We start from the raw sequence: 26,859 nt of genomic DNA on the forward strand, positions 1-26,859 counted from the left end.
ATAAACCACTAACGGTCAGATGTTGATATCGGGAAGCAAGTGGTATTATCACTAAAATCTGGTCGCAATAATACGTAAGTACCCTTTTTTTCAGCCGTTCAGATATCAAGTATTTTCTCTGAATGCCTGTTTCCATTTCCTGCAGCCTTCTGTTATTTGCCTCTGTATATTCCAACAAGGATCCTACTGATCTTGAAAATCTCAAAATACATTTGGTCAATCTTTCTCTCCATGATTACTGAATTTCTGATGTTATGTAGTCCAATCTCGCCTACATTCTTACTCACGGGTTCAGAGCCGAATATCTGCTCCGACTTGGCCAATTTATTTACTAGCTTGAAGTCTCTCATTGGCTGGGCCAAGCAGGTATCCCATGCTGCCCCAGATCTCGTTTGCCGCTCGTGTAGCTAGGACGTGGTCTCGCTTGGCTGTGGCCAAGTACCTTTACTTTTCAATTTCTGTCGAGAAATTTGCTGTTTTCAAACCAAAAAAGCTATTTTAATAGCTATATTGCATATTGTGGTTTAATTTCGTGTGTTTCTTGTCTGTAGTTGGTATCCCTAGTTTCCGGTGGGCTAGGCCCGTTTGAGTTAGAGGACCTAGTCCTCCTTTCTTTGTGCTGTAGTTATTTAAAGTTGTCTGTTGCTAAATTAGCTAGCACTAGATCTTTTTCTTGTTGTGGATTGTGTGTGTGTTCTTAGAGAACCGTTTCACTTAGAGGTTCTTGGTTGTGGTAGAGTTGTTACGTTTTTCCCGCCTGCTGTGTTTTCCTAGTTTGTTTCAAGATGTCTAAAGAACAGAAGGAACATAAACCTTCTGGTTTCAAAAAATGTGCCAAGTGTGGTTACAAGATGTCCATCACAGATGGACATTCTGTATGTGTTTATTGCTTAGGTGCAATTAATTTGCAAGAGTCTTGCAGTTTCTGTCACGCCTTCAGTCCGAGGGTGCTTCAGGAGAGAAAAAAACAAATTAATATTGAAGGGTCTCTTGAAACCTTCATTTGAGGAGTCCTTGGACTCTGCCTCTAGTTCTCAGGCCAAGCCTAAGGCTTTGAAAACGAAGAAAAGATCTCCGGCTCCGTCTGTTTCTTCAGTGCCGCCGGAGAAACTTTCAAAACTTGACTCTGCCTCCTCGGTTCCTATGTCCTCGGGGCCACAGGAGATATCTGTGGTGCTGGAATCGGCTTCGGCTCCTATTTTACTGGAACCAATTCGGAGTCGATCTCCCAGTGTTAGGCATGGTTCTCCTGACAGGAGATCCCATTCTCCATCCCTATCCTCCAAATCCTCCAGGCTTTCTGATTTGGATGTTGATAGGGTGGTGCAGAGGCTCCTGCAGTCACCGGAGTTGGCTTAATTATTTTCGGCTCCGACCCAGTCTGCTCCGGAGCTTGTCCCGTTGGTTGTGTCTATGGTTCCTCCTCCAAGTGCTTCCTTGTCTTCGGAGCTGGAGTGCTCCGCTCCGAGTGATGTTCTTGCGCCGGCTCCGATACCCCTTAAAGGGTTATCGGTGCCGACGTCAGCTCTTACCCTGTCGGCTCCTTTCACAGGTTTCAGCACGCTGGTTTTCTCGGTCGGGCCCAAGGGGGATGTTTCGGGACACCCATCGGTTCTGAGCCTCCCTCTCGGCGCATCGGCTCGGGGGATCCCGACTCCGATCATGGCCTCAGAGGCCCGTCGGTCCTCTGATTTGGGGGGACCGGCCTTCGAGGCCATGCGGAGCGCACTGGCCAAGTTGTCAGTTACATCACCCGGATTGGTCATTCCGTCACCTTCCACCCCGGCTAGAGCCTCTGACACCCCCCTATCCGTAGATGGTGGAGCCCAAAGGTCTGGGGATACCCCCATGAGTGGTCCACAACTTTCTGAGGGTCCCTCAGAGTCTGAGGCCCCCAGAAAGAAGACGTGCAAGAGGAAGCACATAGACTCCCAGGACGAGTCTCTCACTTCTGATACCGACCTCGAGGAGTCGGAGGGGTCCCCCAAGTCATCCTCTGATGACGTCTCTTTCTCCGACATCCTGGAGATTTTGAGACAGAGGGGCGAGTGGTCCTCCAAAACCTCCTCCGAGGAGGAGTCGGTATTCCTCAAGGCCTTTGGAGCTCAACCCTCCGCCTCCTGGGTGTCTCCACCCTTTGATGAACTGTTGGATTTAATCTGTCGAAGGGTGTGGGAGAATCCTGATACGGTGGAACCTATACCCAGAAGGCCCAATAAGTTCCTTTCTGCTCCCCCGGGGAAAGAATTTCTCTCCAAAGCGGTTTCTGTAGATGCCATGGTGGTGGCGGCGTCCACACAGAAGGAAGTAGCCGAGACTTCTTCCTCCATCCATCCTCCTAACAAGGAGTTTAGGACTATGGACAGGTGGACAGGTACGGGAAGTGTACCCTTTCGTCAGCGACCTTCATCTTACGGTCACTGAACTACCTTTGCGATTTCACTCGGCTCCAGAGAGATCTCCTCAAGGAAAAAGATTTCTACATTAAACTGTTTCGTGGGGAATTTGTGTTGTTTTTTCTGGCTTTTAGTCTTTTTTAAGATTAATTTTGGTTGTTTTTAGATCTCCTCAAGGAGTTAGGAGATAATCTAGCGGGTAACGTTCCTGAGGCGTTGGCGCCCACGGTTAATGCCCAGGTGTCTACCCTAAATTCTATTGTGAACTTGTCCATGAGGCTCATATCGTATGTAGCCGAGGGGGGCGAGTAGGGCAGCCAGTTCAGGAGTAGCCCTCAGGAGGCAAGCCTGGTTGCGCCTGTGTCATTTTGCGGAGGCCTTTAAGTCTTCCTTCACTGATGCTCCTTTTGATGGGTCCTCGCTCTTTGGGACCAAAGTGAAAGACACCCTCACCAGATGCGAGCAAGAGGGAAAGACCCTGTCTGCCGTAGGGGTCCGTTTTCCCTCCCCTCTAGGCCTTGCCCCAACGCTCAGAGGTGGGAAGATGTGGTTCAAGAAATCACAGAAGTTTTTCCCTGCCACACAAGGTGATTCCCCCTCCAGAGGCAGAGGTGGGGGAAGTTATTCAGGAAGACGCCGCCCTAGAGGCAGAGGAGGCCCCCGCAACTCGGGAGACCGTGATTCCTTTCGTGGTTCTTCCTACCATCGTTCCTGATGTGTTGCCCGACTGTGCTTCTCCGGAGCCAGTTGGGGGCCGCATATCATTACACCCGGAAGCCTGGGAAAGCATCACCCAGGATCGATGGGTGTTACGAATAGTTTCCGGAGGTTATGCCATAGCCCTTTCGTCAGACCCTCCTCCAGTCAGAAGAATCCCGGACGTTCCACCCAGTCAAAGGGATCACGCAGCCTTGGAGGTTTCAAAGCTGCTAAAGAAAGGAGTCATCCAACCTGTCCCCTCAGACCAAATCAGATTAGGGACTTACTCAAGACTCTTTTTGGTGCTGAAAAAAACAGGGGACCTGAGACCCATTCTAGATCTTAGCCAATTAAACCGCTATGTTCAAAAGTCCAACTTCCGAATGGTCACCCTTCAGTCAATTTTTCCGTTGCTGGAAAAAGAAGTATGGATGTGCTCCATCGACCTCAAGGATGCTTACTATCATATCAAAATGGACAGGGCATCCAGGAGTCACCTACGCTTCCGGCTGGGAGCCAGCCATTTTCAGTTTCGTGCCCTGCCCTTCGGTCTCACCACAGCCCCCAGGGTGTTCACCAAGTGTTTGGCGGTGGTGACAGCTCACCTGAGACGTCAAGGATTCCAGGTGTTCCCTTATCTGGACGACTGGCTCCTCACCGCTCCCACCAGGCATCTACTTATCCAAGCCAGGGATGCCACCATTACCCTCTGTCAGCGACTTGGTATAACGTTGAACTGGGAAAAGTCTGCCTTGCTGCCCTCACAGTGTGTCATGTTTATAGGCGCAGAGCTAGACACCATCCAAATGTGGGCCTTCTTACCTCAGCAAAGGATCACAATAATACAAAACCAGGTTCGCGCACTATTACCCATCAGGAAAGTAAAAGCGAGATGGGTTCGTCAGCTTTTGGGCACCATGGCAGCTACCATTATGCTAGTGCTTCTAGCCAGGTTACACATGAGGCTTCTTCAATGGCTTTTATTTGCCCAGTGGTCCTTTCAGAAACTCCCCCTTTCTCACCTGATCTTGCTCACAGACCAATGCAAACAGGATCTCAGTTGGTGGCTATGCTCCAGCAATCTGGACGAGGGGAAACAGTTTGTTCCTCCGTCACCTGTCGCCACTGTGACCACGGACGCCTCCCAGATTGGGGGGGGGGGGCATTATCTTGGCAGGACGGTCCAAGGCACGTGGCAGGATCATGAGGTACATCTGCACATCAGTGTCCTAGAGATGAGAGCAGTGCTTCTGGCGTTGCGGGCACTTCAGAGCTTTCTCCCTGTTGGGACGATTGCGATACATTCGGACAACATGTCCGTGGTATGGTACCTGAACAAGCAGGGAGGAACCAGATCTTACCCCCTGTGCAGAGAGGCCATGCGAGTGTGGCAGTGGGCAGTATCTTCCCAACGGTTCCTAGTGGCAACGCACATTCCGGGGAAGGCCAATGTGATAGCAGACAGGCTGAGCAGAGCTATTCTCATGCCTTACGAGTGGTCCCTGAACCCTCGGGTTGTGGAACAGATATTCAACAGGTGGGGTCAGCCTTGCTGCGACCTTTTTGCCAATCCCCTCAATAGCAAATGCAGCAATTGCTTCACCCTGATCCCCCCACAGGGGGAATCACCCAGGGACACTCTAGTCCACGATTGGCCTGGTGCTGATGCTCTATGCTTTCCCTCCGTTTCCTCTGTTACCAAGAGTGATTCAGAAAGCCCTATCCTTGGGAAGCAAGATGATTCTAATTGCTCCACACTGGCCTCGCCAAGTCTGGTTCTCCTTCCTCCATCCATTCGTGGTGGACACTCCTTGGATTCTGGAGCCAGTACCAGACCTACTGACACACATGTCGTGACAGTTCCACCCCTCCCTGCGGACCCTCGGGTTGACAGCCTGGCTACTCCACTTCCGTCGCTAAGTCAGGCTTCATAATTTTTCACCTGAGGTAGTACATATTTTATTGTCCTCTCATAAGTCTTCGAGTAGGAAGATTTATTCCAGCAAATGGAAGAGATTCTCTATTTGGGCTCATGCTCAAGGAATTGACCCATACACAGCTCCAATTCCTGCAGTCTTGGAGTTCTTGTCCACGCTCTTTCAGCAGGGTTCTGCTCCTGCCACTATTAAAGTACAGTTAGCAGCTATTTCTAGCTTTCATATCTCCTATGAGCCTTCCCTTATGGCTCACAAACTCTGTAAGGCCTTTTTAAAGTGCACCTTATTACTCCGGCCTCCTCTTTCTGAACCTATTATGCCTTGGGATTTAAACCTGGTTTTGCAAGCCCTTACTTTCCCACCTTTCGAACCGGCTGCCACGTGCGAGTTAAAGTTTTTGTCTTGGAAAACGGCTTTTCTGATAGCCATTACATCAGCCAGACGACTGTCGTAGATTCAAGCCCACTCCATTAAACCCCCATATTTAATTTTTCATAAGGACAGTCTCTCTTCGACCTAACCTGTCCTTTCTCCCTAAAGTTACATCTACTGTTAATCTCAACCAGTCTGTTGAGCTCCCAGTGTTCTTCCCTCAATATTCGAACAAGGCAGAGTTTAGATTTCATCAGCTGGATGTGCACAGACAATTGCGATTTTACCTACACAGGACCAAACATCTATGAAAGTCTGACCAATTGTTTGTTTCCTTTTCAGACAATAGAGCGGGATCCTCTATTTCCAAGGTTACCATTTCCAGATGGATTGCTAATTGTATTTCCTTTATTTATTCTTCAGCAGGAAAAACTCTGCCGTTCCCCGTCAAGGCTCACTCTACTAGGGCTGTTTCTGCGTCTATAGCATACCATGCCAGACTATCCTTGGATGATATTTGCGCTGCAGCCACATGGGCTTCCCCCCATACCTTTGTTACTCATTACAAACTGGACATGGCCTCGAGGGGCAGGGCTGCCTTTGGTTCCACAGTCCTCAGGCGTATCTTCCTTTGAGCCTCCCAGGATAGAGGTGCTGGGAACGCTGTGCCGTGAGTAAGAATAGGCGAGATTGGACTACATAACATCAAGAAGTTATGTACTCACCATAACGTTTGATGTATGTAGTCCATCTCGCCTCACATTCTTACGTACCCTCCCACCTGCCCCCTTCCTGGAGGATCTGGAGGTTAGGTTTGGTACTAGAGTATCCTTCAATAATAGTTTTTTTTTCTTACCTCCTTGGTAGTACTACATTGTAGTTTTTGTTGTTGTGTGTATGGGGCGTGTCTGTGGTTTTGCAGCAAACTAGATCTGGGGTTATGGAGCTTTGCAGCATGGGATACCTGCTTGGCCCAGTCAATGAGAGACTTTGAGCTAGTAAATAAATTGGCCAAGTCGGAGCCGATATTCGGTTCCGAACCCGTGAGTAAGAATGTGAGGCGAGATGGACTACATACATCAAACGTTATGGTGAGTACATAACTTCTTGTTTCAACTGCCATTGCCATCTGCTTTTTCCAACTTTTCTACCACACTGCTTTCAGTATCTTCAGTTTTCTCAGTTCTGTTTTTTGTAGTCATTATAGTCACTTTATTTACCAGTTTCTGCTAACAATTTATGTAGTTAGCAGGCTTTTGCTAATTTAAACTGTTTACTGCCCAAAGTTTTGTTTTTAATTCAGTAAACTAATGCTTCCATTTTGAAAAAAAATTATTTAGCTTTTCATAACTTCTGAGTAACGATGATGTGATGGAAGAGGACTAAATATTTTCTCTCATTCTAGTGATACGAGTGCTGTGATTCATTGTTCAGTGACTTAAAATTTTGACTCTAATTGTTTCTCTACTAGACATACTGGGAATTATTTGTCTTTGGTATTAGAAAATGTAGTCGAGTCCAACCTAATATAGGCAAAAACGATATTGCCAGTAGTAATCCGAAACAAATTTCTGCATACAACAGGAATTCAGAGATACCCATCTCTGACCCCATCTAAGTGGTATGACTATCTGTCCAAACTAAGAGATGTTTTGCTAGCCCCCAGAAATGCTTACAGCTATAGTCCTTGCACTAAAGCTGTTAAATATCACCAAGGAATTGTAATCAAATGTGACATACAGTGGATATAAAAAGTGTACACTCCCCTGTTAAAATACCAGGTTTTTGTGATATAAAAAATGAGACCACAATAAATCATTTCAAAACTTTTCCCACCTTTAATGTGTCCTATAACCTGGACAATTCAGTTGTAACACAAGCAAATCTGTTAGGGGAAAAAATATAAAAAATAAAAAAATGTACAATAAGTTGGTTGCATAAATGTGCACACCCTTAAACTATACTTTGTTGAAACATCTTTTGATTTAATTACAGCATTCAGTCTTCTTGGGTAGGAGTATATCAGCATGGCACATCTTGACTTTGCAATATTTGCCCACTCTTCTTTGCAAAAGCTCTCCAAATCTGTGAGATTGCGAGGGCATCTTTTGTGCACAGCCCTCTTTAGGTCACCCACAGATTTTCTATTGGATTTAGGTCTGGGCTCTGGCTGGAACATTCCAAAACTTAAATTTTCTTCTGTTGAAGCCATTCTTTTGTAGATTTGGATGTATGGTTGGAGTTACAGTCGTGCTGAAAGGTGAAATTCCTCTTCGTCTTCAGCTTTCTAGCAAATGCCTGAAGGTTTTGGGCCAACAGTGATTGGTATTTGGAACTGTTCACAATTCCCTCCACCTTGACTAAAGCCCCAGTTCCAGCTAAAGAAAAGCAACCCCAAATCATGATACTGCTGCCACCATGCTTCACCGTGGGGATGGTGTTCTTTTGGTGATGCAAAGTGTTGTTTTTGTGCCAAACGTATTCTTTGGAATTGTGGCCAAAATGTTCAACCTTGGTCTCATCAGACCATGACACGTTTTCCCACATGCTTTTGGGAGACTTGATGTATTGTTTTGCAAATTTTAGCCAGACCTAGATGTTTTTCTCTGTAAGAAAAGTCTTCCATCTTGCAACCCTACCCCATAGTCCAGACATATGGAGAATACGGGAGATTGTTGTCACATGTAGTACACAACCCATCCTTGCCAGAAATTCCTGCAGCTCCTTCAGTGTTGCTGTAGGTCTCTTGGCAGCCTCCCTGACCAGTTTTCGTCTGGTCTTTTCATCAATTTTGGAGGGACGTCTGGTTCTTTGCAACGTCACTGTTGTCCCATATTTTCTCCACTTTTTGATGCCTGTCTTCACTGTGTTCCATGGTATAGCCAGTGCTATGGAAATTTTTATGTACCCTTCTCCTGACTGATACCATTCAACAGTAAGATCCCTTTGATGCTTTGTAAGCTCTGCGAACCATGGTTTTTTCTGTAACAGGCAACTGAGTAAATGTCATGAAAATCTTACTAGGACAGTTGAAGTTTATTTGGGGTTAATCAGAGTCTCTTAATTGATGGGAGGTGTGTACCCAAGAAGACTGATTGCTGCAATTAAATCAAAAGGTGCTTCAACAAAGTATTAGTTTGAGTGTGCAACCAGCTTATTGTACATATTTTCCCTCCTAACAGATTTGTTTGTTTTTCAATTGAATTGTGGGAAAAGTTTTGAAATTCTTTATTGTGGTCTCATTTTTTTACATCACAAAAACCTGGCATTTTAACAGGGGTGTGTACATTTTTTATATCCACTGTATATTGGGAAGGTCTATCGCTACTTATACACAGATTCCTTTGTCTCATGATTAATGCACTGCTGTCTACCCTGGGCCCCCTGATTTTGATCTTGATCGTCTGTAGTGGGCAGTTTACTGAGTGGTGCTGTCTACCCTGGGCCCCCTGATTTTGATCTTGATCGTCTGTAGTGGGCAGTTTACTGAGTGGTGCTGTCTACCCTGGGCCCCCTGATTTTGATCTTGATCGTCTGTAGTGGGCAGTTTACTGAGTGGTTGTTCCTACTTTGAGCACATCACCATGGTCCTGTATTAGTTACATTGGTTCCTTTTTCTGGTAGTATCGGTTTTCAAGGTCAAGTGTGATGTACCAAGTCCTTTGCTACTAGAGTTGTTTGTTCCTTAAAGGGGTTCTTGGTACTCTCTGCTGTGTTACCTGCATCCTTTCAGGGAAGGACTTCTTGTAATTCTTAGAATCAAACTTGAGACTTCTGGTTGAGCTTTTGTATAACTAGCTCTGGCTTTGTGGATTTAGTTACATTCCTGGATTCAGCTAAATAATTATGGGACCTCTTTTTAAGGAATTTATGCAATAGTTTGTATTTTCTGTAGAGTTCATTTTAACCAACAACATTTTTAAAGAAACAGGTCAGTTGATTTAACGTATACTTCATGTTACTTAAATGTGTTCCAGTTCATGTTCTAAGTATTGCTTTTTGTTAGTCACTCTGTGCCTCATCTTTAATTAACTTTATGTGTAATCTATATTTTGAGTGTTTTTATATTGCCGTGTAACACTTTGGGTCAAACATTAACGTAAACCCAGTGTTAGCACACCTCTGTACTATAATTTGTATTAGGAGTTAAGCAGGCCTAATGAAAAGTTGTTGTTTGTCTTTCGGCTTTTTCCCGGTAAGGGGTTGCCACAGCGGAACTCCGGTCCACTAATGATTGGCAGTAGATTTTTACGAAATGCCGAAGTGCCAGCTCGACACCCAACCTTCAACGAAGGCACATCCATTTACGCATGCATGTCTTTCAAAATGCTACCAAACCGTGGGGATGACATGCAGACTCCACACAGAATGCATTCCTAAGCCATGCCGAGAATAATGAAAAGTATTTCTGCATGTGGTAGCGTTGTCGCCTCATAGCAAGACGTTGTCCCGTTCGATTCTCAGCTAGAGCGTCTTCTGTGCGGAGGCATACGTGAATGGGGCGTGCCTTCGTTGAAGGTTGTGCGTCAGGGCTGGTAACCCGGTACGTAAAAATCCACTACCAATCATTAGCGGACCGGAGTTCTGCTGTGACGACCCCTAACCAGGAAAAGCCGAAAGACACAAACAAACTTTCTGCTTATATATGTAGAACAGAAACTGTTTTAGGAAAAAAGAAACATTCTGTATGTTATCGTATAAATATTAGGCAGAGAACTCTCTGTGGATTTATATATCTTATTGCTCCTTTTTTTGTAGTTATTACTGTGAACTGTATTTTAATTGCTTAAAGCTTTTGACTGTTTATATATCCTGCTCTCCTTGTGAATGTTCTGTATCGGCAAAGAGTTTCTGACAGATGTAATGCTGTTTGTTTCTGTGTATTTGGGTTTCTTCGGAAATTAGTATGTATGGATCAGTAAACTTACCTGGGCAGCAAACAAATGCCTAAGTAAATGCTGTGCAGCTTTAAAGTCGATAGTTTTTGAAGTAGGAAAAATACATGTAGATTCATAAACAGGTACATCGACTAAAATCCAATAAATTATATATGCTGCACTCGCTACTGTAAAGGACGTTACCTGAATGTTAAGGACATACTGGAAAATAGAAAGCATACCAGTCAATACCTTGAGGGGATAGTACAAAGAGGTACTTCACAACTTATAGAGCAACACCCTCCATAACTTAGAGGTGAGGGACTTCTTACAAGAGCACTTGTATACAGTTTGAATTTTCTCAGTATTACCATTTAGAAAGGACTCATTTATTTTTTATTTTTCTGGACAGTTATGATGCATCAAGAGTTTTTTTAGATGACCTAATTTTTTTCATATCCTTGACTAAAGGAACAGGATTCTTTGAGGTTAGTGTCACAGAGGGTAGCTCTTCTAAGTGAAGTTGTATGGCAGTGAGATAACAACTATATTTTTCTGTCTTCTGCTAGGCAGGTTATGTATAGAAAAGCAATTGTTTAAACTCTACTGGTAACTCTAGTATCTGATTCCTCAATGGATAAGGTACTACCTAGCCACATACTGTTGTAAACATTGTAAACAAAATTAAAGCATCCCTTGACTCTACTTGTGCTTCTGTTTTCATGGAAACAGCTAAATTATTTAAGTTGCTGAGAGCAGCAATGCCCAGAATTCACCATAACTTGGGTAGAGCACTTGTGATTCTGTGTTTGTTGTGTAGTCTTGGTCAGTAAATTTTTGGTATTTATTTATTTATTTCACTAGGTATATGGAATGGTGCTAGACTCTCTTCGGTCACACCCCAAAGTGTGTTTGGCAAAGACACTAAGTTACAGGCGAAGACACCTACTAAGATGTAGATCATATAAATATTTAGAGACAAAACAGTTGCAGAATGTTCATAATCACTCTGTTTATTTGATATATGAAAAGATCTATTGTCTCTTTCTACATGGATTTTTTTTTCATATTAGGCCAATTGTATATACTATATATAGTTTTTCATTTAAGCTTACATTAGACTGTAATATACACGTGTTTAAATTTAATAAAAATATCTGAACAAAAAAAAACTGTTGCAGAATTAGGAACAATATATACGTAACAGAATAAAGAAAAGTACAGTATGTTCTGGTTGCACAATGTCAGCTGATCAGTTTAGAAGAAACTGTAAATTAGTGACATACTATAGAACTAACAATGAATATTCACAAAGACATCATCATTGCTTTCTGTAATAATAATAATACCCATTTGTTAACCAGGTAGGCCCACAGGACACACAGTGCCTTTTCAGGGATGACCCGAGAGCTTTATTTGGTTAAGTGGCTTGCTTAATGTCACACAGTACGTAAATGAGGGCTGAGGCAACTGAACCCTATGCTGCAGGAACTACAGCTCACATCAGAGAACCCACAGAACCTTGTCTTTTGGATGATAAAAAGTCAGAACCAGGATTAAATTCACACTATGAATGAAAAGGTAGTGGGACAAAGTACAAATTAAACAGTTTAACTGAATAAAAAACAAAAGATGTTATTAGGAGGGTTAGCACACAGCAGGTTAAAAGCAGTCTCATCAAACTAAACAAAAACTCAAAGGATAAATAAGGTCTACCAAATTTGAGGCAAGTCTGGCCTTCCAGACTAAGGACAACCACAATGCATTATTTACCTATCTCTGCAACCTGAAAGGCAATATGCCAGTGATGGCGATCCTTTTGGGTTCGGAGTGTCAAAGATTTGGAAAATGTCAACTTGACTCTGCTAGCATGTCACCCCCCCCCCCCCCAAAAAAAACATAAACAAAAAAAAAAAAATAAATAATTAAATAAAAATAAATACAACAGCATGACTATCAACACATCAGGGATGATAATCCTGTAACATTGCTGTTTAATGCAAATTTATAATGAAAATTGTATAATATGTTGGCGCTTTCTTCCCCTGGCCTCCGCTGAAAAAGGGCTTTTCAGCTCAGGCGGGCAATCCTGGTCAACAAATGTAAAATAAATAAAATAATAAATAAATAAATCTCAACAGAATCACTGGCAAATCTAGAAATAAGAGGCATGGACAGTTTTAAACTACTAGTACTATTAATTTGAGACACTGACAGAAGAAAATGAATGTGAATTAATATACATTTTCTGAAGTAAAATTAGTCTGTAAATCTAATTATTGTCATTACTAAGTGTAAAAAGTTCAAAGAAAAACTCTCATGAAAGAGGCAGAGGGTGAGGTAAAAAAAGAAGATGCCTTTAATCCAACCGAGACATACATTCTGGTACCTCGGCAATTCGCCTTCATGGAACACTAACCGTCTATACACATCTTCTTTTTATATTCTCATCAATTAATTCATTACATAATAATCAACTTCATCATTATTCAGTTATAAATGATACCAAATACAATTCAAACACTCTCACCTAAATATGTGTTTTATAAACACAATATTCCATCATATGCTACTTAATGAATTCTTTAACATTTTTAGTGACTAATGAATTATTTAATGTACTATAAAACTAACTTATTTTCCCAATATGCATAACAATAGATAAATAATGGAACCTTAAATACATTTAAACATTCGTAATTCAAAAATATAGCATTAATATGATACAAATATAACAAAAATAACAAAAACGATTCCAAAATTACTCTAATCTATATAACAAGCCCACTCGTTCAATTCATTCCTCTAGGATATAACGTATGATATCCTAATATCATTCTGTGTCCTAGCCTGCATAATGCAGTCTTAAAATTTCCTACACAGAAATGAGGTCTAGCTAATACACTAAATATAAAACCATTTGTATTCCCATTATGTACATTAATGAAGTGAGAGGCCACTGGACTTTCCATATTTCTCCTCCTAATATCCCCTAAATGCTCTAGAATGCGCACTTTAACCCTCCTGGTGGTCTGTCCGATATACCATAAAGGTATATTACAATCACATCCTAAAATATACACCACTCCAGATGACAGACAGTCAAACTTTTCAAATGCAACATACGTTTTACCGTTTATTTTGGTTCCATGCATATTTTTCACCTTCTCACATACTAAACAATGCCCACAACAATACATACCAACATTCACATTAGTAGAATATTCTAATTTCCTATTCAACAATTCTTTCAAATTATAATATCTACTGTAAGAAAATGTTATGTATCTAGGAAACAAATGACCTATATTCAGGTCATCACAAACAACATGCCAAAATTCTTTCAAATTTTTTTCAACCGCAATTGAAAAGTTTGAAAATCTAGAGACAAAAAATATCTTATCTTGTATCGGGGCAACCAACGAATGGGGATACTCCTTATAATATCTACCCCGTCCGAAAACTTTCATTCTACATAACTTATTCCTGATAGTTGAAAGTACTACACTATCATATCCTCTGGATGTAAGTCTAGCAAAAACTTCATCACAAACTCCTTCCCATAACTCAGACTCTGAAGTATTCCTCAAAACTCTTTTAAACTCCCCTTCTGGTAATGCCCTAATCAAATGAGGTGGATGCATGCTAGTAGCATGCAAAAAATTATTCACTGCTGTGGATTTCCTAAATGGCTTGTGCTGTATTAAATTATCTTTTCCAACATAAAATTCCACATCCAAAAATGAAATATTATGTGGAGAACTTTGTGCAGTGAATTTTAACCCGTGTGTTTTCATTTAATCGTATCATAAACTGTTCAAACAAAAATCTTTCACCCTTACAAATAAAAATAAGATCATCAATGTAACGTCTATAAAAGACGACATTGTTCACAAAAAAATCACAATGAAACTCACCTATGTATATAACAGCATAAGTGGGTGCAAAGGCTGCACCCATCGCCATTCCTTTAACTTGTAGATAAAATTCTTTATTCCACACAAAATAATTATGTGCGAGACTAAATTCTAACAAGCACAGCAGGAACGTTGTGCGAGGCCCTTCACCCATCATTTTTTGCATTGCTTCTAGACCCCATCTCTTATTGCCCAATAACAGTCCTGTTTCCATTCAACCCCATGTAATGCTAAACATACATCCTGAGTATTTCTTACATGCGAACTAACTTTGGGCAAATACTTTTTGAAATGAAAATCCAAAAATGTGTTCACCCTTTCAATATAAGAACCTATACCAGAAATTATAGGCCTTCCAGGTCGGTTATTCAAACTCTTAGGAATCTTTGGAATTATATAAATGTATGGATGACGAGGCTCCATAACTGTTAACCTTTTGATGTCCTTACTGGAGAAATTTTGTATTGTGTCCTTTGTGTTTTTTTACTAAGTGTAAAAAGTTGCCAGTTTTAGCAGGGATTAAGAAGGACAGTTGAGAGGAATGTAAAAGAGCACACTCTAGAAATGCAGACTACTTGCCCTTTGCAGAAGTGCAACCATGAAGAGAAATCAATGTCAGCGCTGCCCTTAGAGTCAAGAAAGTATACTGAAATAGTCTTTGAGGTTAATAGCTTCCTTACCTCTGCAGTAGTGTTGTTGAACTGGCTACTGGCACAAAATAATTAAATGCACTTCACACAACGCAACAAATGCAAAAGCAATTTCTTTGGTAACTCTGGTGTTGGTGAACCCTGGTGTGTCACCCAAATGTCTTGGCATGTCACTTTTGACATGTGTATCATAGGTTCGCCATTGCTGCAGTATGCAGTTGTGTGCAGAGTTCATTGTTAATGGCACCACCTATACTGAGCCAAAAGGTATAGCAATCCTACTGGCAGAGAAATTCAACTTTTGTACTCTTCTCCCTCCCCCATCTTCCCCTAAAACATGCCATCAAATATAACTCTCCCAACTGTCACTAGGGAAAAGGTCCTCAATGCTCTTTCTAAGGCCAAGAACACTGCATTGATGGATCCCGACAGTATCCCAGGCTGCCTTCTAAAAATAGCATGATACATGACTTGTCGGGCCCTTTTGTTTGTGCCTCATAAGCAGTGAACTGCAACAGTTATCCCTCAGCATAAAGTCAAGCTTTCTATGGACCCAAAACTGCAGACCCACAATTCTCACTATTCTCATATGCAAAGCCATGGAAAGAATTCAGCCATAGAAAGAATTATTATTATTATGGAAGTAATCAGTAATGATATAGGAAACCTCCAGACACTGGCTCTGACCCAGTTTTTGTTTATCAAGGGCAGGTCATGCCTTCACAACCTGGTAGACTTCTTTCGAGAAGATCACCAAAGCAGTGGGCAAGGGCAAAACTGTTCGCATTGCCTACCTTGGCTTGGCCAAGTCATTTGACACAGTACTCCACGGGCATTGTTGACAAACTCAGGAGGTTAGGTATAAATCCTTATGTCACCAGGTGGATTCTTGTTCACAGACAGAACATGGATAGTTAGAATTGGGTAGTCCTCCTCTACAAAGAGGCGTATCACCAGTGGCGTCCCTCTGGGATTGGTTCTAGGACCTCTCCTTTCTGGCATCTACTTCTCTGAAGTCCAGATCAATGCCAAGAGCCTTTGGCTGACCAGATTAGCAGACAATTGCAAATTAGGAGCATTCTTAGGATCCCCGACTGACAGTGTTATCAAACAAGGAATGACACAGATGAATAACTAGTGTAAGAGCCATGGACTAAAACTAAATGGTAAGAAATGCACAATAGTTCCCTTTGGGAAGTCTGCCATCCCTGGTAATTTCCATGTGGACAACGCACCCCTAAGATTCAGCCCAACATCAGGGACTTGGGGAAGCTCATAGAGAGTAATCTAGCCTTCAGCCATCTTTTCTCTAAGGTGGTGAGGAAATTGTTCTTTGTTGTACAACTTATAAACAAGAGTATTGCATCTTGGTTCAAGAAGGTTGTTGTTCTACTATATTTGACACTCATCAGACGTGTCCTTGAGTACAGTGCTCCCTTTGGTATACACATAACCAGGCACACCCAACAATTTGAATGCCCACAGATGTTCTTTACTAAAAGAGTACAGGGTGTAAGTCACATGTCCTATGCAGACCACCTCAAAGCTCTATCCCTGTATTCTGTCTCCTATAAGCTTTTGAGGAGACCTCTATGTCTGGTGTACAAGGCATCTTTGGACCCCACTCTAATGGACCTTTTGTATATTCACAAAACAAAAAAGCACCAAAATTACCTGTTCTAAAGACTTAAACCTTACCTGTGATATAAATGGGACCTGCTGGAGAGCGAGGTATATAGCTTAGAGACTACCCCTTCTCTGGAACAGGCTCCCATATATGTGAAGCAGAGTTCCTCCCTAACCCAATTCAAGAGTAACTTGGATAACTTGATGAGGAACTGGAAATTCATCCCTGGATTGGCACCTGTTTCTCTAATGTACAGAGAAAGCCTGTAAATGGTTAATTTCCCAGCCCTGCGCATAAAAGATTCATCACCTAAGCCCCTGTTTACATTACAAAGGATACTAGAACTTGTAAGAGATTTGGAATGCATGGCTAGGCTTAAAAATGCCCCAGTGGTTGTTAGTTTAGTACTCACTTACGGGCCTATTTACTGTTTTTCATTAGGTTTTTCCCTTGTAGCCCTAAAACTGTTAAGTGAATAAGGGCCCTTTTTCCAAGGGTACAGGAAGATAAGTTCTGATCTTGAAACAGGTGATGACCATTTCCTTACATTGGTTAATGTATTATGCTGCAAAATTACCATAATTAGAACCAAGTTTGCTCTTCTAAAAAAATCAAGTGATAAACTATTACTGTAAAATAATTTATCAAAACTTATCAAATTATAAAATTGTAACTGTAGAGCAGAATATTTTGATGTAGTCAGTATTAATAATAAACTGAACATGCAGTATAGACTTCATGGGGGACAGTAAACCGTCCCTTTAACAATGAATTTAACTGAAAATTTAAGGACTATTATTTGTTTTTCGAAACATTCGTCACATGTTCCAGCTAAATTGGGCAGGGGAAAACAAAATACTTTTTTCTTGCAGTATGTGGCACTTTCCTGTCCTTTCTTTCTTGAACAATGATGAGTCAGTGCTAGAATGTATGAAGAAAGTACTCTGTCTTGGCCAGTACCCATATTAAGTTTATAGACATCTTATTAACAGTTTATTTACTTTATACTGTTCTAGTTTACAAGCAGCACTCAAAGTCCCAGATCTTCTAAGGAATGTTCTGTAGCACAGATCTCAAAGAAGCTGTAAGCAGTGCATGTTAAGGGACTCTGCAAAAAAGTGCTTTAAAATCAAGGCAGTGCTTTGTCATCATCTCATTATGAGAGATGTGCATGGGTCTGGCACTGAACATATTCTTAAATGATGGCTTCACTGGAGGAAGTTTGAAGTCAGTGAAAAATGTGAACAGATTGATTGGAAGGCCTAATGGCTGGAATTGAGAGGCATTTTTGGCCTTAAATTTCATATGTCTTTAAATACCATTATTAGCAGCTGTGTCAGTTTTCTTTCACTTCACTACTCTTGCACTGTGCATTGCCATCATCTGTAAAAGCAGTGTTAATATGTTTTATTTTATGTATTTGTTAACTGAGATAGAGCACTGCTACAACTGAACTATTTTCAGGCTCACTGCCAGATTACAAGTTACTGAATTTCATACAAATTAAATTGCCTAAAAATTAAAAAACAATTATACTGGACCAGATGGGTTGTGAGAAATTCTTTGCACATCCTTTTTTTTAAACACTAGCTTATTTCTTTAGTCATTTTTATTTATTTATTTTTTTATGTGAAAGTCATTCTGAGATTCACAGAGTACTGTTGGTGACTTAGAAATGAATGCTTCTGCCTCACAGCTCCATGGGCTGGCAGCTGTCCGTGTAGAATCTGCATGAGCCTCCTCTGTCTGTGTGGGTTTTTTCGGGGTACTTTAGTTTTCTGGCATACACATGCTGTTTGATTGACTAAAAAATATTCATGTAGTCTGCAGTTAACCTTGCCATTTAGTCTGGAACATGGCTGAAAAGTGTCTAAAACTGACCATTTCCCTTACCCAAGTATAATTGAGGCATTCCCATTTTTACATAGTTAATGTTCTTGGTGTCATTATATTCCATTCAGAAGATTAGAAGCCATGAAGCGTTGTTTTGTCCATTTTGAAGATGTGGCTGACATGTAGCATGCATTTTTCCTTACAGTGAAATATATTTTCAGTCTTTTTTTCCTTAGGACGCTGGGATGCTTTGTATCTTTAAAGAGTTGCATATTGCATTTTCTTTAGGTATTTAAATACTTGTTAACAGGGGAATTTGATGCTTTAAATGCAGGTTTTCTGGTTTTGAGCTTCACAAAGACAGGTTATACTTTGTTTTTCTCTCTACAGAACTTGCAAACTATGAGAAGAATGTAAACAGAGCCATCCACAAGTATAATGCCTACAGGTAAGTGTGGACTAGTGCAGACTTTATGCTAAAGATGATTAAACCATTGTGAAATTGCTTGGCCGGTCAAGTGTGGTTTGGGTGATAACAAATTTCTTTTTCATTTATGCCTAAAACTGACCATTTCCCTTACCCAAGTATAATTGAGGCATTCCCATTTTTACATAGTTAATGTTCTTGGTGTCATTATATTCCATTCAGAAGATTAGAAGCCATGGAGCGTTGTTTTGTCCATTTTGAAGATGTGGCTGACATGTAGCATGCATTTTTCTGAGGTATAGGCCAACGTGGGAGGACTATGGCTCACCAAGTTTGCAGATGACTGCAAACTGGGCACCATAATCGACTCTCCAGCTGATACAAACATCCTTCAGAAAGGTCTCACAGAGACGGATAACTGGTGCCAGAGCCATGGTCTAAAGCTAAATGCCAAAGAGTGTATAGTCATACCCTTTGGCAATAACAATGTGCCCACAAATTACCACATAGGTGGTAACCCATTAAGTACAGAGAAAGTAATTAGGGATCTGGGGACCCAAGTTGATAGCAATCTCTCCTTTGACAACCACATTGCCAAAGTGGTTAGAAAGACCTTCTACATAGCCCACCTCATCATGAAAGGATTCACATCTAGATCAAGAGAGGTAATCTTGCCCCTTTATTCATCCCTCATCAGGCCCATCATAGAATACAATGCCCCCTTTGGGATGTACCTTACCCGACACCTGCAGCAATTAGAAAGACCCCAAAAGTACCTCACCAGGAGGATCAAGGGACTCAAACAGATGCCATATGCTGCTCGGTTAAAAAAACTCCAGCTCTACTCAGTTGCATACCGCCTACTTCAAGGCGATCTATGCCTGACATATAAAGCTATGTCCAACCCAGAATTAATGGACATGCTCCACCTCAGTAAATCTAAATCCCTTAGAGCCACGCGCTCGAGGGACTTGAACCTCAGCACAGAAATAAATAGAACATGCTGGAGGGACAGATTCATAACCCAGAGCTCCCTTCGCTCTGGAATAGAATTCCAATTCATGTTAGGCAGAGCACCTCACTGACTCTCTTCAAGAAGAATCTTGATGAGTGGATGGGGGATCGTAGGTTTGTCCCGGGGATTACTTCTGTGTCACTATTAGACAGAGGCACTGTAAACTAAGCTTTAAAAAGGGCACAGTATACTCAAATCAAGGGGTGGTGTAAGCCAAACATAATCGGGCTAGGCTTATAAATGCCCCAGGGCAGATAGCCTAGTATGAACCTATGAACCATAGTTTGTAATACACTGACTTTCCCTTATGGATCACACAGTGGAAATTCTAGTTTGGCTAGAGTTTTCCTTTAGGTTTTACAGATTTGTTTTTTTCTGTGTAACCCTTTTACTCATTGTTTTAGTTTGTTAGTTGGGATATTTTGCAGACACCCTAATGGTAATGGACATCAGCTGAGTATAACAGCCCCCCTTTGTTTCTAATACTTAGTCAAACAGTCCACTTGTGCTGTGCTAATGAGGCCATAACAAAGCTGAAACCTGCATGTCCACAGCTAGTGGGGTTTGGCTTTATTGGCCTGAATTTGTTCATTAAACGACTTAAAAAGAAAAAAAAAGTCATGGGCATTCAGAACTGCCACATAGCTGAAACACCTGATGTTCTTAAGGGTCATTTGCATATGTTACATGTACCTCTAATACAGGAGGTTTGAGGGATCACACAGTGGAAATTCTAGCTTGGCTAGAATTTTTTTTTTTTTTTATGGATTTGTTTTTTATGAGTTTACATTTTTACTCATTGTTTTAGTTCATTCCTGTACATCGGGAAACAGGGAGATTCAAATCCAACCTCCAGATTCTGCTGCCACTGATGCTTTGCAGACATCAGTGAAGGCTATCAACCTGTTTTAAGGTAGTCTTTCCTAACTTTACCGACAGTATCATAGAATGGTTTAGGAGCAGCATAGACTTTCAAAGCTGCAATATTGACATGTATTGTACCCCCCATGTCTTTTTCATCTTGAAGTTTCTGGTGTTTTTTTTTTTTTCATTCAAAAACATTGCTTAGTGTGTGTCCATATCTGAATTCAGTAATTCACAGTGGAAAGAACTAGTACACTTTCTGTTAACTACTGCATGGTCTGCATTAGAGACACTTGACTATTATACACTTGCATGGAATTATCCACTTCTTTCAACACTGTTCATTTTTTTAAACACCTTTATTAAACTCACTTAAGACATAGGCAAAGATATAGTAACAGAAAAGAAAAACAACATTAATATTCTTTTTCATTTACATAAATTGTATATTATGTTTTATTTCTTTATAACAGCAGTCAAGTCCAACTTTACATATATTGCTCAGTAATGCTGTCCCTTAAATCTAACACCTTTCTACAATTTTCTGCATGTATTCTCACAGATTTCATTTGTTTCTATTAATGTGCTTCTGTTTTCTAAAGATCCCAGTTCCAGCTCTTTTGTCTCTTTTGCAGTGTTTAGTACCCCAATTACAGTTGGTTTAGATTTTGATTCCTTTAGCAGTGTCTGGAAAGTACAGGAACCAAACCATTGACTAAATATACACAATGTTCCTTATTTAGTGACTGTACAATCATTGAATACAGTAAAAGAAGCTTTCATCCAAAACCATTGCTAGACTTTATCAGAATTAAAAACAAATACTTTTTCCCATGTTTAAGGAAACATGTATTACATGACTTGTTCTTAAAGGTCCCTTTGAAGCTTATAAATATCCAATAGAAACCTGAAATTTCCCCAAAAAGGAACAAACTGATGCGTGTAAAGTGCTAATAACATACTGAAACACTGTATAACCTTTTCCTATAGTTACTCCACCAGCCCTGTTATTTGTACCCAATAACTTAGTTCCTTTATTTATTTGTCTTTGTTTACCGAGGAAGTTGACTGGGTAATACCTGTTTTCAGTGGAGACCCGGGAAGAAAATCTCCATAGTTCCAGTTAAACACAGAGTGGTTACATTTCTATTCACATTTATACATTCTAAGATTTTACAGAGGTGAAAGTTAGTAAAGAGAAAGCCCTCGTTCAACTTGGTGGATTGCACAGACAGCAGTTATGTTTAAACATTGTTTTATTTCAGTGAGAGGTTGAGAGTATTCTGTTTAAAGAGAGTATTTGGAGAGTATTGTACGGTGAACAGAGTCTCAACCTTGTGATGAGCATGTGCTGGACCAGGATTGGTTAAGGTATTGTTTAAGAAAAACTGGAGCGCCAGATACCACGGCTTAAAATTTTAATGAACTTCAGTAAAAAAAGTAAGCGTTTTTATGGAAGGCAAACCTGGTTCTTCAGACTGTATAAAAAGCTACACAACCCACTCGCTTGTATATAAAATTTTCAAAAAGACATTCTCCAATTAAAGCAGTCTTCCAATCTAATAACACAGCCCACTGGAGCAAGGAACTTGCCAGTAAAGATGTGCTGTATCAACACACCCCTTTTAAAACATGAATATTAAAACAGTGACATGGAAAACTTATCGCAACCAATAGTATCTTGAAAAAGGTACACACCTCTCTGAATTTAAATATTAATGTTTAAGGGGCCGAGACTTAAGAACTGGCTTCAAAGACACATGTTCATTCAGCCCTGGAAATACATTTCCTTTCAAAAGAAGTATCCATTTAATTTCTTTCAGTGATATTCTTAAAGTCCCCCCTCCTCAAATTGTCTGACACTAATTCTAATACAAGAAACTTAAAACTGTGCCTGCTCCCGTTCTCTATAACATGTTGAGCTAATGCACTCATACTCTTCTGATTACGTATGCCCCCCATGTGTTCTAGAATCCTTTCTTTAAACATTCTATTGGTCTTCCCGATGTAGAAAGCTTCACACATTGTGCATTTAGCGTAATATATTAAATGTTTGGTCTTACAATTGGTATAAAAGTTGAAACTAATTTCTTGTTTAGTTTGTGAGTGTACCAGAGAGGTACAGCTCCAAATATATTGACAAGCATTACATAGTCTGCATCAAAATGTCCCGCATCTGTCTGATACATCAAAAGGAATCTGTTCAAAATTCTTATAACATAACTTGCTGCTGAAGCAATAGTTATTTCTAAATGAAAACAAGGGTGTATCATCTAAAATTCTTCTGAGATCCGAATTACCCAATAAAAATATTTCTTAGTAGCCTCATAAGCAATGTTAATATTACTTGAGTAAGTAAGGAGAAGCCTATTCTTATTAAAACATTTACTTGTCTGTTTAGGTACCACAGCTACTTCTGCAGCTGAGTCTGAAAAATATGGTCTCCCCACCATATCTCGAACAGACTCTTGTCTACATCACTTGGAGTATACCCTGTTCTAAGAAATCCTTCTTCATATTACTCGGAGTAACTTGCAACTCCACATTGTCATTATGGATTCGCATGGCTCTTAAAAACTGTCCCAAGGACATTCCTAGTCACATGACCGGGGTGCATACTGGTTTTATGTAATAAAGCATTCTTTAGGCTTGGTTTTCTATAAATCCCTATGTTGAATATTTTATCTTCATCGATTTTAATACACACATCTAAATATTCTATAGATTTATCAGAAACATGATGGTTAAACTTCAGAAATATTGTGGTACCATGAAGGTAATTTAAAAAAACAGTTAAGTCATCTAAACTGCCAGTCCATACAAAAAACACATCATCCACAAATCTCCTGTAAAAAGTGAAATAGTGTGTATAAGGGTTATTGTTGAAAATATGAACGTGTTCCTAGTGGGCTAAAATAAGGTTGGCATAGCTATTAGCACAAGCCGTGCCTATAGCTATGCCAACACTTTGGAGAAAAATCTCATTGTGAAATATAAAAATATTGTTTTCTAAAATCAAGTCAATCAAAATACAAATCAAATTTATCTTCCCTACTGTGAAATTTGTGTTGTCATTTAAATATATCCTCACTTTTTCTACACCTAAGTCATCACATCAAGTGTCGCCAAGTACACATCATTATCCCTGGGATATGATCAATACCATCGGTAGAAATCATTCAAAAAATTCTTAGTATCTTTCAATATTGTCCAACACGTTCCTTAAATTTTTTTTTCAACAAAAATCGAAAGTGGCTGTTTAACCCATCCCCAGCTGGACACAACTGGATGCATAAGTGGTTTATACGCATCTTTGTGGACCTTGGGAAGTCCATATAAAATCGAGGTCACAGGATGTTCCACTGTAAAATATTCAAACAATTCTTGTTCAATAGGGCCGTCTATCAACAAGTCGTATACTAAAAAATGTACTCTGTCTGTACCACTTGTAACAAAACCCTTGTTAATTTGCAAATATGTGACATTGTCAGACAACATTTCAAACATGCTGTTTTAAGTAAAATTCCTTGTCAATCACAAACTCTCCCTCCTTTATCGCACGGACATATGACAAGGTGGGGAGCTGAAAGTAGCTCATACATAGCTTTTTGTTGCTCTGAAGTCATATTATAATAAGAATGTTTGTGTCCAGCTGTTAAACGCTCTTGAATCTCATTCTCACACAAGCCTATAAAAGCCTCCAATTGAGGATGTATCACAGGATTGAAAGTACTGGGTTCCTAAAAATATCATTTACCATCTTCCAATTCTGGATGCAGTAAGGAAAGAAAGATGTTTCGTGCAAACAATCTCAAGTCTACCAGTATATCAGGCAAGTCAGAATCCCTGCTAGGGATAAAATTCAAGCCTTTGTTCAAAACTGAAATATGTCCATCAGTCAGTTCAAAGGAAGAAATATTAAAAACTAACCCACTTGATTTTGTCGCATGTTGTGAGTTACCATCCCCAGTGTTTTCCCTGGATGGTCGAGCCGCTGTAAACGCCTTTTCCTTACTCAACTCTTCAAGCATCCTCTCTTGTAGTCTCTGTCAATGGGTAAAGGGGCTGGAAGTGAAAAAGAGGCAGTGACTGTATTACTTAATGAAGCAGAAGTAGATGGAATCACAGGAGCAGACTCTCTAATGGCATTACCATTGCCTGAATTCATAGGTGCTCAAGTGGAGGCTTGTTATGTTTGTATAATAGCAATGTTAGTGTTGCTTACATTGCCGTGACCCAGACTGACCGTGGGCCAAGAGAAAACATTTCCACTCTTAAAATCTCATAAATCCTGTTGAAATTTCTTAATCTTAGTGGCTTGTAGCCATTTTCATACATAGCCACTTGTTCATATAAATCATCCAAACTGGTTCTACAAATATTCAGTGCAAGTCTATTCACAATATCAGACTGTAAAGTTCGACTCTCCTTTAATAACAATCTTTCAATAGGTAAAAAATAGTCGGTGAGTAACCGCATGTAATCACTGTTCACCTGAATGCTTAGTACTGAGTGCCATAAGTAGGCATTTTTAAGATGCGTAGACCCAGTGGAATCGCTGTATGGTGAATACCTGCTTCCAAATGAAGCCTCTGTGACACCCCTGCACTGGCCCAGTAATCAAGGAGCCTCAATCCTCACCACTGGCAACAGTGGGGGATGTACACACTGGGAGGATGACAAGTACGCACACAGTAAAGTGCAATTTCCCTTAAGAGCACACAGAGATCAGTCAGTCTGGGGCTGGTTTCTCCCTCTTTCTCCAGATCCCCAATAAGACTCCCCAGTGGCTCAAGTATAGGGTTGAGTTCTCAGCTGAGTGGCCAAACCAAGATGTCCAGAACCCTGTCTGTCTGACCAGGGCTTCGTGTCCCTGCCCAAGTAGCTAACCAAACTTTGAGATTTGAATTATATGCAAACACACACACACACACACCTAGGAAAGGCTGGAACAGGTTTACTAGCTATGTCCCCTTCTGCCAAGTCTATAAGGTAGTTCCGACTGCCACCAGCCACTCTTTATCAGCTACTTTAAGGCCCTTAACAAAGGGTGTCTAGTCCTACTGTGTAATGAAATGGTAGTTTGACCAAGGGCCAGACTATTAGGAGTGGCCTATACAGTGTCACCAAATAGATATGCAAGTACTCTAAGAACTGAAATATGTCTCGCATACATCAGCCACAATAATAGGTTTAAATGTATTTAATAATAAAAAATAAAAGAACAAGACAATAGTAAGTAATCGGTTACATCAGAGTTCAAAATCACAGAAAATGTTTAAAACAACATTGCAAGACAGTCTCGAATAAAGAAAACATCTAAGCTATACTTTACTATACTCCTATCTGAATCTAAAAGAGTTACTATGCCCTAAAAAACTTACTTACAGAACAACAAGCAGGCAGAAGTGGCGAGTGGATGTTCTGTTAGGTCAAAGACAAAGTACAAAATGCCCCCCCTCCCCCTCTGTCTGAGAGTTCTTAAATTAATATCAAATATTACTGCTGGGTTAGCTTGGATTACATCACTTTTTGTCACCTGACTTTATTTCTCAAGCTAAACCCCCATTGTCAGAAACTACCAACATTTAACATTTCTCTGTGAAAATACATAGCCTTTAGATGTTTGCTACTGCTAGAAGACATAAAACAGTAAAACACTTACAAAGCAACACAGAGTTCCCTAGTAGTGACATCCTGTCTCCTGTTGACTGAAACTGAAAGATAACTTCTCTTGTTTATGGCCCATCAATAAAGTACTTTACTCTCAACTATTCTTAAGTTTTGCAAGCTAATCTTCTGTTAAAATACATACATCTAAACAATTATAATAGTGTATAAAAATATTTCTTTAGCACACATGTCTATGCAATATGACATACAGTTCTAATATAGTGGTAACACAAGCAATTGTATCCTGCTGATATTCAAAAATGACATATAATTATTTACTAAATTCCAGACAGCTGGGCTGTCAATATCTCCTTCTGTCACACTTCTGTATAAATCATTAGTATTTTCAAATGACATGTAATTATTTGCAAAATTCCAGATAGCTGGGCTGACAGTGTGACAGCCACTGCCAATGCAAATGTTTATTTAAAAAGTTTACCTTCCAGCTCCTTGTATTGCCTCAGAGGCATGATCAACAGCTGAATGTTCACCTGCATCATCCTCAGTAGTTGTATTCAACAGTGGGTTAGAATCAATCAATAAAATCCTTTGCATCCGATCTGTACCTGTTT

At 40.4% G+C, this 26,859-nt stretch overlaps 1 protein-coding gene across 2 annotated transcripts in view; it reads left to right on the top strand.

The window, feature by feature from the left end:
- POLB (DNA polymerase beta) overlaps positions 1-26,859 on the top strand; it is a 3,382,694-nt gene that overhangs the window by 133,910 nt on the left and 3,221,925 nt on the right. For both annotated transcript variants that reach the window (XM_044082977.1, XM_044082976.1), the window contains exon 2: positions 18,699-18,756. In XM_044082977.1, coding sequence (XP_043938912.1) covers positions 18,699-18,756 — 58 coding nt within the window. The remainder of the gene's footprint in view (positions 1-18,698; positions 18,757-26,859) is intronic.

The sequence above is a fragment of the Protopterus annectens genome, chromosome 9.part0, assembly GCF_019279795.1.
Source record: "Protopterus annectens isolate FY-2018-M chromosome 9.part0, PAN1.0, whole genome shotgun sequence".
NCBI classification, from domain to species: Eukaryota; Metazoa; Chordata; order Ceratodontiformes; family Protopteridae; genus Protopterus; species Protopterus annectens.